At 40.5% G+C, this 13,863-nt stretch overlaps 1 protein-coding gene across 2 annotated transcripts in view; it reads right to left on the bottom strand.

Moving 5' to 3' along the window:
- Positions 1-6,824, bottom strand: part of FAM208A (family with sequence similarity 208, member A) — a 55,556-nt gene extending 48,732 nt beyond the window's left edge. For both annotated transcript variants that reach the window (XM_004676051.2, XM_012720348.1), the window contains exon 1: positions 6,267-6,824. In XM_004676051.2, coding sequence (XP_004676108.1) covers positions 6,267-6,606 — 340 coding nt within the window. In that variant the 5' untranslated portion in view covers positions 6,607-6,824. The remainder of the gene's footprint in view (positions 1-6,266) is intronic.
- Between the last annotated feature and the right edge of the window lie 7,039 nt (positions 6,825-13,863).

Here is a 13,863-nt window from a genome sequence, read left to right as displayed (position 1 = left end):
GGGGGGGGGGGACGGGTAGAGCACAAGGGACCATGGTGATGGTTCATAGGTAATATGGTGGTGGGATACTTGCAGGGACTGTAGAAATCAAATAGTGTAAAAATATGAACGAAAAAATACGTTAAAAAGAAAAAGTAAACTCAGGTGTCATAAATTCAACTACTCAGCAGAAAACAAGTTTTAAAAAGGGAGAAAATTTAACTTCTGATTTTAAATCTATTTTACAGGATACAGAAGGATAAAAAAATTTTATCTTTGTGACTTGTCCTCAACCCAACTGGAGAAAACTAGGTAAGGAAAACAGCACATGTAAGTCTTCATAGACTTTAACATTCAGAAAATACCAGAAAGTAAGTTTCAGTTAGATTTTTCTGGAGCCACCCCAGGGGCACAAGGGGTTAAGTCCCAGCACTATCAAGCTCAGTCACTGCAACATGAGTTCAGTCCTTGGACAGGAAACTGAACCAGAGCACAGCAGACCTCTCCTGTACTGCCTGCTGCTCTCCTAAGCAGTGCATTTCAGTAGATTTGCCTGGTCTGCTTTGTTTCTGGTGAATCATCTCCACCCTCCAAACCCATACTCCTCCCCCCCCCCCCCCACCAACCTCTGGCCTACACTCCAATTCTTATATGCATAAATAAATCTTTTTTTAAAAGTTAGTTTTCTTTATAACTGTTAAGTTTTCCAAGTCTAACAAACTAGATTCCTTAGTTAAGTTGCGCCATCTGAACTGTTTTTATCACCAAGTGAAAAAGTAAAAGCTTGATCATACAAATTTTAAAGTTATTCTTTCACTTCTTTTAAAGAAAATATAATCTTAATTTGAGGTTATTATGAGGCAGTAATAATAAAATGTGACCATCAATTGGAAAACAGAACATTTTATATGTTAAATCATCCTTTTAAGTTATTATCCGATACACTGTTCTCCAGATTCTGACAATTGTTGAGTCTAACAACCATTTAATGGGTCATTACCACTTTTCAGATACTATGCTAAGATATCTATGTGCACTCTCATCTAAACATCAGAACCACTTTATGAAGCTCATTATTCCTACCAACAAAGCTAAAGAGTTGACTTGACCCTCGGTTAGTCAAATGAATGGAACAGCTGAGATTCAAATTCATATCTTTTGGGCCCAAAATCTATCTATACTGAAATAAATGTGTCTATAAAAGTTAGAAAAACTGACCCTCTCTGGTGGCGCAGCAGGTTAGAACAGAGACTAAGAAGCTAAAGCCACTTCCGCATGAGTTGATTCCCGCCTGCCCTGGAAGTGACCACATGATGCGGCAGATGTCTCCTGACCGTCAGACCTGCGGGCTGCTCCCCTCAGCAGTATACTTCATCGATCTGCCTGTTCTGCTCCCCACTCTGTCTCTTGTGAAGGCTCTTACCGCCCCTGAGCCTCTGGCCTGTACCCCAGTTTTGTATGCACAAATAAATCAATCTTAAAAAAAAAAAGTTGGTAAAACTGTTTCCTCATTACGTACAGATGTGGGCAAAGGATATTAGCCTAAAAGAACAGAGAATATGACATCTAAGATTATATTATTCCTACTTTTGTCTTTTCTTATCTCAAATATTTTTCTCATTGCAAAGAACAAAGCCCAAAAACCAAAACCCCCCCTTATTTTATAATGGGTAACTATAATAACAATAGGTCTTCACACATTAAGAAACAATTTTGCTTCTTTACAAAATTTCCATCAAATAGATGGTAAAAAGATGGCTAAGAAGTTGACTTCAGAAAATGTATCATTACTGATAAAAAGTAATTACAGATGCTTCGGGAACTTAACAGATCTTAAAAGGTACTTGAAAATTCTCAATTCAGAAAACTAATTACTTCACAGAACCAGAGCTAGAATTCAGTTTTCCTGACTGGTTCCTGTTACCATTAAATATTTATTACTGGAAGCATACAAGCTCTATTCCAGAAATTCTTGTTACATTTTAGCAGTTAAAAACATCAATATAAAATTTTGGTCATCAATGCCAAATGTGTGTTTGTATTCTGATTATGTATTCTGAATACAAGCAAGAAATATACATACATATGTGTAAAATAAGCTTTTAAAAGATGGACCACTGTTATCAAAATATAAAAATGGACAATATGAAATATACATTCCAATTCTCTCTGATCCATCTCTGATTACTGCTGTTTAGAAAGATAATATGGGGCCTCCCTGATGGCTCAACTGGTCTCAGCACTATGACGCTATCTGCAGCCGCTGCAGTGTCAGGCAGGTGACCCATATGGCACAGACTTCTATCTTACCCACTGACCCCTTAGCAGTGTATTTTAGTCAATGTGCCTGTTCTGTTCCCCACTGTTTCTGGTGAATCCTCTCATCCCACAGCCCCTCATCCTTTGGCCTGTACCCCAGTTCTTGTACACATAAATCTTTTTTAAAAGATTATAATACAGTGAAAATCCATTTGTTCCTCACAGCAATTGTCTTTAAACAAACAAACAAAAAAAAAACATTTTTAAACCTTACAAAATCATCATAGACAAAATACTTCAGGAATATATGTTCCATTTCTAAACAAAGGTTTATCATAATGGAACAAATAATGAAGATGCTAGCGGAAATCTAGAAAGTACAAATATGAATCTGTTGACTATTTTTTGGACTGGGGAATAAGTCAAAGAACATTTTACCTCCATTACTCAGAATTTATGTGCACTTATCCAATGTTTTATATGGATGCCTGGGTTCCTCCCACACTTTCCTGATCAAGTTTACTTCTATGTAGGTAAATCTAAAACCTAGTCATTCATAAACAACTACTGAATCACCATGCAAGTGATGAGACTGCTCCAAAGTCTTCAAAACAACAACTTAAACTTGTGGCAATACTACAAAAGTTTGGGAGAATTGGCCATTAGTTTTCTTGGACTAGATGAGTATGGAGTTAATTTGTAATGAGATTTCCTTATGCATTAAACATTTTGCAGAAAGTGAATCAAGCCCACATTAAGTATGGAAGGAAAGAAATATCAAATAGTTATCAATTTTAATGTACATTTGATTACTTATTAGTAAAATAAGGCAATAATGAAATACTGTTGACAAAGATACAATTCTACAGTTTGATTAAAAGAACAGTATCTTTTTATACTATAAAGTCCAATGAATGAACACAACATACACAAGAGTAAAATTTTACTCTTCTAGTCAATAAAATGATTTAACCTGTCAGTAGTAACTGAATTTACTGTTTTTATAATGAACATTAATTTCTAGATCTCAAAATTCTCCAGGAGCACAGACATGCTAAATGTTTCTGAATTTTAAAAGGTGTAAAGTCAAAAGCTAACTGAAACCATGTTATAAAACAGAAAGCCTTGCAATAGTTTGAGTAATGATAAGCATTCTAAACTTAGATTCAAATTCTTTCTATCTCTACAATTTACTAGCTGTGTAACCTTGAGCAAATTATTTACCCTCTCAGTCCTTCAGCCTACTTATGTGTAAAATAGCAGTAGTATCTGCTATGTAAGAATTTTGACATTTAGTTAATACATGTAAACTGTTTAGAAAAGCCCACAGTTTATTGAACACTATGAAGTGTTTACTAACACTATCATTAGAACAATAGTATTTTGAAAGTCAGGTATTGTTAGGACCAAAAAATGACTCATCAAATTATACTCACATATTTACTTTTTAAGTTAAAAAGTCCTAATCTGGGCCCTCCCTGTGGCACAGAGGGTTAAAGCACAGCACTAACAAGCTAAAGCCACTTCAGCACTAGTTCGATCCCCCGCCTCAGAGGTGACCCACATGGCATGGCACACCTCTTCTGACCCGCCTGCTGCTCCCCTCAGCAGAGTACTTTGTAAGGCCGCCTGTTCTGCTCCCCACTCTGTCTCTGGTGAATCCTCTCATCTCCCTTGCACCTCTGGCCTGTACAGCCCAGTTCTGTATACATAAATAAGTAAATCTTAAAAAAAAAGTCTTAATCTTAAATTTCACTGGAAAAGTCAAAAGCAAAGGTCTGCCATATAGTATAAATACAAAAACAGAACCTTTGATTCTAAAATTCTAAAAAAGTTCAAGCACAGACATCAACTGAAAATGATGTTAATATTTATGACAAAAATTCAACCAACCATAATATTCAGTCAAATCCTACAAAGTCATCTTTTAATTCTTCCAAGAGCTACTGGGATGAAATGTAAAACTAGCACTACCTAATGTAATGTTTCTGAGACAGCATCCATTAAACCATACCAAGTACTACCTTCAGCTTGAACAGTGAAGTTCATTGTGGTAAGATAGCTTTATTAACTTTTTAAAGCTCTATTTAAATTATTGTTCTACTGAACAGTTACTGCTGAAGGTATAAATATTTAGACATTAAAAATTACCATTTTCAGTAACTAATTGTCAATTCTATTTTCTTACAATCTCCCTACAGGAGAAAAGCAGCAACTTTTTGCCTCCTAACTAAAACTGGAAAACAAATTTTCCCCAAGGAGCATCAGACTCAGGGGGAAAAAACAACTAGGTTTTATATTTCCTAATTCCTCAATTATATTCATTTTTAGTATGTTCAACTTAAGTCTACTTCACAGCATCCCCTGTACTTAATCAAATTAAAAGAAAAAACCCGCACAACAGTGTCTTTCAACATTTTCTAGTGCCTTCCCTTTCAGACCTGAAGGATTTGAGGTCAATCTTCTGATCTTATCAAGAGTTAGAAGGTGGTACATTATGACATGTGAGGTACATAAATCATGTTAATTGGACATTTAAAACCTAAAAAGAGATATGGACTTCAAACTTTTATGCTAAAAAAAATTCTAATCTATCTCCTAAACCAGTGCCATCTGAATGCACTTCCATCTTATTGGTACAAAACTAATTAATGCCTTAGGATAGGCATCTTCTCTCTTAGATGACACCATGTCTCAATAAAGCAAAAGAAACGACAACCTAAGTATCCTCTTGAAACCCTAAAATACTTTAACTCAAAAGATTTTTCTAGAAACACTCATGCTTCTGTACAAAATGGTAACTTTACCTAGTCAACAGTTTCTCACACCCAGCATTCCCATGGCTTTTGTCATCCAAATTAAGTTTGATTTTATTTGCATCTTACTGATTAAAAAGCTCTAACATTGTCACTTGTGCTGATGGAGTTGATTGTTTACATAAAGAGGAAGAGCATGCTTCACTCAAGATAGTCTTTACTACAGATTTAAATCACAAACAAAAAAACTTCCTGCAAGTAAAAATTCCTATTATTTTCCAAAGCAAATGATGAAAACTGGGAACTATGCCAAAAAAGGTAAATAAAGGATTTACGTTGACTGAATCTAGAGTATGCCAAAAATAGTATAAAACGGCAATTCTAACCTGTGTCCATTAATTTGTCACAATATAACATCAAATTTTTAAAAAAGGTAAACGTAGCTCCCGTAACTGTTCCTAACATTGGTCCCCAAAACTAGTCTAGACTCGACTTTTAAAATCTTAAGTTGTCGCATCTCCAAGCTCAACTGATTGAGTCTTGGGCACAAGCTAACCTCTGGCTTTTTTTTCATTGGGAAATTACTGCACCAAGAACCTACCTTCCCATTCTTCCCAAATACGAGAAAAAAACATACTAATTTTGGATTGGAAGAGAGAAACCTATTTAATCTAAGGCTTCAAAAACAAGGGGAAAAATCTGCATGAAAATGAAGTGTGATGGAAAAATAGCAGTGTGCAATGGATCACATCTAATGGAGATTTCTAAACGGGAAGACGCTGACATCAAGCAAATTTCAAGTAGACACATAGAGGCTGAAGAATTTCCACAGGGAGAAGCACTTGTGGTCCTCTGAACGCAAAGGCCTTGCAGAAAGCCCCAGAATTCATGGCCAAGGGCTATTTCCACAGTGAGACTTCTTAGAAGCATCCTCAGGAGGACACACCAGCTTCTCTGCCTTCAGGGGTTGGAAGGGAGGGGCGCCGAGCTCCATCTTTCCTCTCTGGGAGCTGCAGCCTTACGGACAAGCTTCAAACCTGAGCTACTTGCCACTTCCAACTTCACGGGGAAGGGGGAGCAGGGGAGCGTGGTTCCACCGCTTTCCTCTCGCGCCAAGCGCAGCAGCTGGGCGGCCGTGGCAGTGAGGGGAGAGGAGGCTGGCGCTGCATGCGTGTTTACGTGTCTCGGATGGGTGTGGGAAGAGACAGAGGTTCTAATGAAAAGATGGAGGGGGAAAGAGAGAGAGGGGTTGGGGAAGAGGGGAAGCACCACCTTTCTTTTCTCTGCTCTTCCTGGGAATCTGAAAACTCCTCCTAACGGGTCTTTCTGGCTCTTCCGGGCCTCTGGGCAGAGTGGCCGCGCCCGCCTCAGGGAAGTCCTGAGGCTGCTCGTGGCTGAGGCTTGAGGCGGCCTCGGCCGCTGCTGTCTCCTCAGGTCCGGTGCCGACGCCCGGCTGCGCGATGCTGAGACCGCCGCCGCAGCCGCCGCCGCCATTTTGTGGGGAGGACTCAAGCTCCGGAAGCGGCTGCTTCATCTCGTCGTCTCCGCCGCCGCCACTTCCCAGGCCCGCGTCCGTCGGCAGAGAGGCCTCGGTCTCCGCAGCAGTCGCCATCGCGCCGGCGTGGGGAGCTCCGGGAAGCTTCTACAAGGTCGACGGGGTGGGGGGAAGGGGCGGCGGGCCGGCCACGCCACCGAGCTGTTCTCAGCCCACCCTCCCCCTTCCCCCAGTGGCTGTGGGCCACGCTCCCAAACCAGCAGCCTTTCGAGGGCCCCGAAGCGGGTACCCCAACCCTGTGCCCAGCCCCTGGAGCCGCTCCTCGCTCGGGCAGTTCTTCGGCCGGCCCCCGCCACTCAACGTGCTCGCGTCGGGGCCGAGAGGGGGCGGGGCTGTCGCGGGCCGCTTGGCCAATAGGAGCGCGGTTCCCGCCTTCGCGGATGCGGATAGACTGAGCTTGGGGGCGGAGCCTCAGGGCGCCCGAGCCCGCCAAAAGGGGCCACCACAGCGCGGGGCGAGGAGCTCGACGCCACGATTGGCTGCCAGGTGAATGCACCTCTAGGCCAAATGAGTTTCAGATCTGCGGGGCAGGTGAGCGGAGGCACGCTTGACCAAGACTGGGAGCACAGGTGTCGTCTGTTTCAGGGCAAGATTCCTCCTGCCCGCTCTGGAGTTAAAGCGGCTCAAACAGGATTCAAGCGGTAGAGGGTGTGAACCCAGTTTTCTGAAATATTTGCATACGAAGACCGGTAGATAAGAGAATCAGCTGCTGGGTGCTGAGCGAGAACGCCTGGGGCAAGCTTCTGATGCCAATCATTCCCACCGGATTTGAATCTTTACAGATTACACCCACACCCACCCCGTGGACTTTTATCTTAAAGGCTTCGATTTAGTAACTTGCCCCCAGCGAGCTGTCTGTACTGGATTCCTTTGATAAGACTTCAGAGCCTAGAGTTAGCAAGATTTGGTTCTGGCGAGTTCAAAGGAAGGCTGGCTGCTGACTTATCACACAGTTTTCCAAGATGTCTTCAGCTTTCCTATATAAACATTTGCAGCCACATTTGAAAATATACAGCAAGTGACTGCAAACACTTAAAATACTTTGTAGTCAAGTGGAAGGCCTTTTAAATAGCTTCAACCTAGTCAAGGTATACTATCTTGAGTATAATATCAAGAAATATTTACTGGGGAGGAGGGCCTCCTTGGTAGCGCAAGAGCTAAAGCCTCAGCGCTATCAAGCTATCAGATCACCACAGACTCCACTGCTGCACGAGTTAGCACAGCAGGCCTCTCAGTCTCAGCTGTTGCTCCCCTCAGCAGTTTATGTCAGTAGATTCACCTGTTCTGTTCCTCCACTTTGTCTCTGGTGAATTCTTACCCCCCTCTACACCCCAGCTTTTATAAGAAACTTAAAAATTTTACTGGGTGCTTCCTACAACCAGTAGTGGAGAAAGCAATTTACTGGCATTATCTCCATTTATTCCTCACAACAGATATCAAGGAGTACTGTTAACGCCCAATTTAAAATATGCCTTGCAGGATACTAAATTAACAGTCAGACTTTAAAGCCAAGCCTATTTAACTGGAAGTAAAGTACTCCCAGATTGCTCTTAAGACCTAATCTTCCAAAGATGCGGCAGTTTTACATATTTTATCAATTAAAAACTGAGGATTCACATTTTGCTTCGTTTTCAAGAACCAGGATCAGGAATGGGACCCAGATCGTTCCTATCAAACTAAACAGTATCCCAAAAAGTTGACTGTGAAATCTACAATTATACTTACAGTGACCTTACCACATGACTGCTACTTAAAGAGCATTCTTAAGGACGTCATGAAAGTTGGATCCTATGTTTTGTGATAAATATCCCTGGTTATCAGTTAATATGGCTTACCAAGCCTATTTGAGTCAGCTCAATGAATCTGTAAGAGCATAAAATAATTACTCCTTTTAGTAAGTAGTTAAGATAAAAATAAATATGAAAGTACTGATGAAAAACCACTCTATGTTGAGATAAATGCTATAATTTTTAATTTTAAATTTGGGGGAAAGGGCTTTATCAGAAACTCAGATATGATCACTTTATTTTTTTTGTTAGTTTACTGAGGCATCCCTAAAAGCTCATTTTATCCATTTAAAAGGAATAGGGAATAATTACATACTAGGGCTTTCCTCACTTGTTCAGCAAAGCCAACTGGGATCATTGAAGAATCAGGTTAGATATAAAGCAAACCACAATAGTTGGCTATGGAGTACCTAAAGCTAAGACCAGAGAGAACCATTAGATCGCAACAGATTGAATGTCAAATTTTATAAGGATAAACACTCTTTTCTATTCCAAGTCAGCATTTTTTTTAGTGAATTCAGCAAACTTAAAAGATTAAAAGCTGGAAACCTTTAAGCTCCTTTTATATATACAATTAGTGTAACGGCAAAGCTTTAGATTCAGATGGATACATTAATATACAATGTCAGAAATAACTTCATTATTTATTGGAAACTAATCACTATGATGAGTTGAAGCTATAAATCTGAAGCAAACATTGTTACTTCAAGTTTATAGTTCAATGAGTAATAGATCTAAAATAAGGACCTATGATGACAGCTAAGCAAAGACTTAAAGGTTAAGAAACAAGTCAGCTATGTGAGAGGGCATTAATTTTCTAAATCCTTCCTATTTCAGGAAAACTAACAATATCAGATACAGAGAATGTCCTTTATGAGTGTTTATACATGTATATGCATGTAGATATATGAAAAATATTAATCAATATGTGTGTGTATATTTTATGGGGAGAAGCATGCAGAGATGCGACCACATGTGAACATAGCTCTGAAGGGCAACCAAAAGTTAAAAAAGTTTAAAATACATGTTGTGCACCGTATCTGTAATAGATCAAATAGCAACATAAGGAACATTAGAGGATAATTAGAACAAAACTGAGAAGTGCAGCATATAACTGGATTTCACGTGATCACCATGAAAATGATCTGCAATACAAAAAAAAAAAAAAAAAAAGATGGAATCTAATTAAATATCCAGGGGCCCCAATCACCTTTTAAAATTTGGAAACAAAAATAATACAGTTCAACTCTTCATTTTCAAAATAGGGAAATACAGCAGCCAGACTGCACAGCAACCCAATAACAAGAGTTAACATTTATTGAGCCTCTTCTCTTCTGTGTGTTATGAGCCTCTCTGGTGGCAAGAGGGTTGTTTCAGTACTATCAAGCTATCAGCAGCCACTTGCAACATGAGTTGGATACCCAGCCAGGAAGCTGACCCATGTGATGTGGCAGACCTCTCTTGTCTAGCCCACTGCTCCCCTTAACAGAGTATTTAAGTAGATCCAATTGTTCTGCTCCCTATGCTGTCTGGTGAATCCAACCCCACATACACCTCTAGCCTACACCCCAGCTTTTGTATGCATAAGTAAATAAAATCTTTAAAAAAAATGTTATAAGTAGTCTCAAAACACAGTTAGCCCAATTTAGTTAGGCAATGAAAACAGTAGGCAGAATGGTAACTTTCTTAAACTCATTTTGATTAAGTGGCAGAGCCAAGATTCTAATCCAGATAGGTTTGCCTCTAAAGCCCATGCTTTTAATAAAAACTATACATTAACCTCATTTTCTTAAAAAAAATTTTATTCATGCACACAAGAGTTGGGGTGCAGGCCAGAGGTGGGGGACAGTGGGTAACAGGATTCATCAGAGACAAAGTAGAGTGAAGAACAGGCAGATACACTGAAATATACTGCTGAGGAGAGCAGCAGGCCAGACAGCACCACATGGGTCAGCTCCCTGGCAGGGCATCCAACTCATGAAGTGCTGCAGAGCTGCAGATTAAGTCATAATGCTGAGACAACCCCAGCCCCACCAGGGAGGTTTTATACCAGACCTGGCTGCCTAACTTCAGCTGAGTTCCCAGCAACCCTCCCTTTGAGAATGAGGGGATCTGTAGTTATTGTATCTTGATGGCTTTGGTCTGGAGTGGGGTGGAGTTTCTTCAGGGAATCCTTTCCCCTTATCATAACTAGGGATGAAGCTCGCTGAGACAATGTTAAGTGAAATAAGTCAAACGCAAAGTATATACACTGTATGATTCTATTTTTAAAAGTTTTTAAAGATTGGCCCTCCCTGGTGGCGCAGTGGGTTAAAGCACGGCACTGAGAATCTAAAGCTGCTTGCACATGAGTTCGATTCCCACTTGGCCCGGAGGTGCCCACATGGCGTGGCAGACTCCTCCTGACATGCCCGCTGCTCCCCTCAGCAGTGTACTTTGTTGATCTGCCTGTTCTGTTCCCCACTCTGTCTCTTGTGAAGGCTCTCACCGCCCCTGAGCCTCTGGCCTGTACCCCAGTTCTGTATGCACAAATAAATAAATCTTAAAAAAAAAAGTTCTTAAAGATTTATTTATTTATGTATACAAGAATTGGGGTATAAGCTCAGAGGATTCAACAGAGACAGAGTGCAGAGTAGAACAGGCAGGTCTACTGAAGTACACTGCTGAAGGGAGCAGTGGGCAGGACAGGAGAGGTCTCCTGCAGCATGTGGGTCACCTCCCTGACTGGGATAGAACTTGTGCTTCAGTGACTGCGGATAACTTAATAGTGCTGCTCTTTAACCTCTTGTGCCACCCGAGAGGGCCTTTATGATTCTATTTTTATGATATTTGAGGACAAAAAAACTATGGTAATAAAGATCAGATGTATATTGGGGGTATAGTAATAAGAATCAACTGTATATGAGGGGGATATATACTCAAAGTTTTGTGAAGGAACTTTCTCAAATGATGGAAATATTCTGTATCTTGATCTGGATAACAAATATATCTTCCTTGAAAAACTGAATCTATTTTTTTTTAAAGATTTATTTTCAGAGCCTCTTTGGTGATGCAGGGGTTAAAGTCTCTATGAAGCTATATCCAGCCATTGCAGCATGAGTTCAATCCCTAATCAGGATCTGACCAAGGGGGGACAGACCTCTCCTGTCTTGCTTGCTGCTCCCTGAACAGTGTATTTCAGAAGATACACCTGTTCTATGCCCAACTCTGTCCAGTGAATCCTCTCACCCCTATACCTCTGGCTTACATCCCAGTTCTTGTATGCATAAATAAATATCTTTTTAAAAAATGATTTAACAACTGGTGGTAATGGCTAACATGTACAGGCCAAGCTATAAGGTCCTTTATACTACTGGCATTTCCACCTAAGGAAGATTTAGGTTTATACTAATTTCACAATGTGCTTGAAGGAAGATAGTGCCTAGGACATATTATACTCAAAAAGGAAAAAAAAAAAGAAAGTCAAAACAAAGTGGGACACTGAGAAAGTGGATAAAATGTGTGAAAATTTTTCAAATGTCTTTCATTTTAGACTTTTATAATAAAGTATGGCAAAGAAAATTATATATAAATTAATATTCTCAGGACAACATATGTCACCCCTCAATTTCAAAGACAGAATGCATTGATGGAAAACAAGAAGAACATGTGAATGGCTCTTTACTGAATACTTCCTTCAATTTCTCAACAACTGAATCATTGTTACACCACCTACAAAAATTAATTCAGAATGGATTTAAGACTTGAATCTAAGACCTGAAACCATGAAATATATAGAAGAAAAAACATAGGCAATACGCTTATTGAAATTGACCTTAAGATATCTTTGGGGATTAGACTCCAATGGCAAAGGAAACAAAAGCAAAAAATAACAAATGGAGCTACATCAAACTAAAAAGCTTGCATATAGTGAAAAAAATCACCAAGCCACAAAACAGAGCAGTCTGTTTAAGGGGGAAGGTATTTGTAACTCACACATCTGACAAGGGATTAATAACCAAAGTGCAATGTGGAAAAAAATGGAATCCTTGTACACTATTAGTGGAGGTTAAGTTAGTGCAGTTATTATGTAAAAACTTTATGGATTGTCAAAAAAAAAATTAAGAATAGAGGCCCTCCTTAGTGGTACAAGAGATTAAGTCTAAACCTATGAAGCTGTCAGTAGTCACTGTAGCAGTTGTTCAGTCCCTAGCTGGAAGGTGACCCAAATGGCACAGCAGACCTCTCCTGTCTTGCCCACTGCTCTCCTTAAAATGTACTTCATCAGTCTGCCTGTTATGCTTCCCACTGTCTCTGGTGGATCCTCTCACCAGCGCTCTGCCTCTGGCCCCAGTTCTATATGCATAAATAAATAAATCTTTAAAAAAAAGAAAAACTGTGTATACATTCTGTATACATAGAAGAGACCTAGTGTCGGGGACCGAGACTAGGACTTTGCCTCCTATGCACAAAACACTTGATTGGAACTTAGAGTAAACATCCAGGTTGAGAATGCAGCACACCCAAATCCCTTCCCCCACTCTCCTTCCTTTCCCGCTCAGCAAGCTTTGGCACCAAAGAGACAAAGAGATGACGATGGATTCCTCCCCTCAAACCCATTGGCCTTTAAGACATTAGACCACCAGACCACCCTCTGCCCGTACCTTCTGTGCTGCCCTCAAGTATATATACATGGCTGTTGTAAAAATAAACGCTGGCTCTCTCACTCTCGCACGTGTCTCTGTCTTTGCCTTCTTCCTCATGCTGTCCCTGGGGCTCTACCCCCTCACGATGCGGGTCAAGGCCCGCCACAAGGTCAAGGCTCTGCCTTCTCTCCTCGACCCTGGGACCCCAATCCTTGGCCTTGCTGGTCAAGGCCCCCCACAACCTAGCATGACTGAGTAACTCTGACAATGAATTTTTGAACATACTACATGTGTTCCCAGAGAAACACACATTGATTCTCAAGAGAATGGACTAATCACCAATGGCACAAACCACAAGTACAAACCTCCACTTTAAGTAACTGAACACCACATTTTCTCCAATTAGGTAAATGTCTGGTGTTATGTTTCTATAATTTATGTAAATTGCAACCATAAACCTACCAATTATCCTATTTAAACCTGACTAATTCCCCCAAAGACTTCTTAGAAGAAAACTTAAAATAATTAGTTGCCTATCTTTTCAGAGCCTCTGAGAGGTACTAAGATGCCATGTTGCATTTTTTGATAAAGATCTATTTTTGCAAATCACTTTTTTTTGAAAGATTTATTTATTTATGCATACAGAACTGGGGTACAGGCCAGAGATGCAGGGGCGGCGAGAGGCTTCACCAGAGACAGAATGGGGAGCAGAACAGGGAGGGCCTGCAAATCACTTTTAACCAGGATATAATTTACATTTTTAAAAACATTTATAATAGGGGACCTCCCTGGTGGCGCAGTGGGTTAAAGCACAGCACTGAGAAGCTAAAGCCACTTCTGCATGAGTTCGATTCCCGCCTGCCCGGGAGGTGACCACATGGCGTGGCAGACCTCTCCTGACC

This window comes from Condylura cristata, unplaced genomic scaffold (assembly GCF_000260355.1).
Source record: "Condylura cristata isolate star-nosed mole 26May11 unplaced genomic scaffold, ConCri1.0 scaffold00004, whole genome shotgun sequence".
NCBI lineage: Eukaryota > Metazoa > Chordata > Mammalia > Eulipotyphla > Talpidae > Condylura > Condylura cristata.
This window is presented reverse-complemented; position numbering and strand designations above follow the sequence as displayed.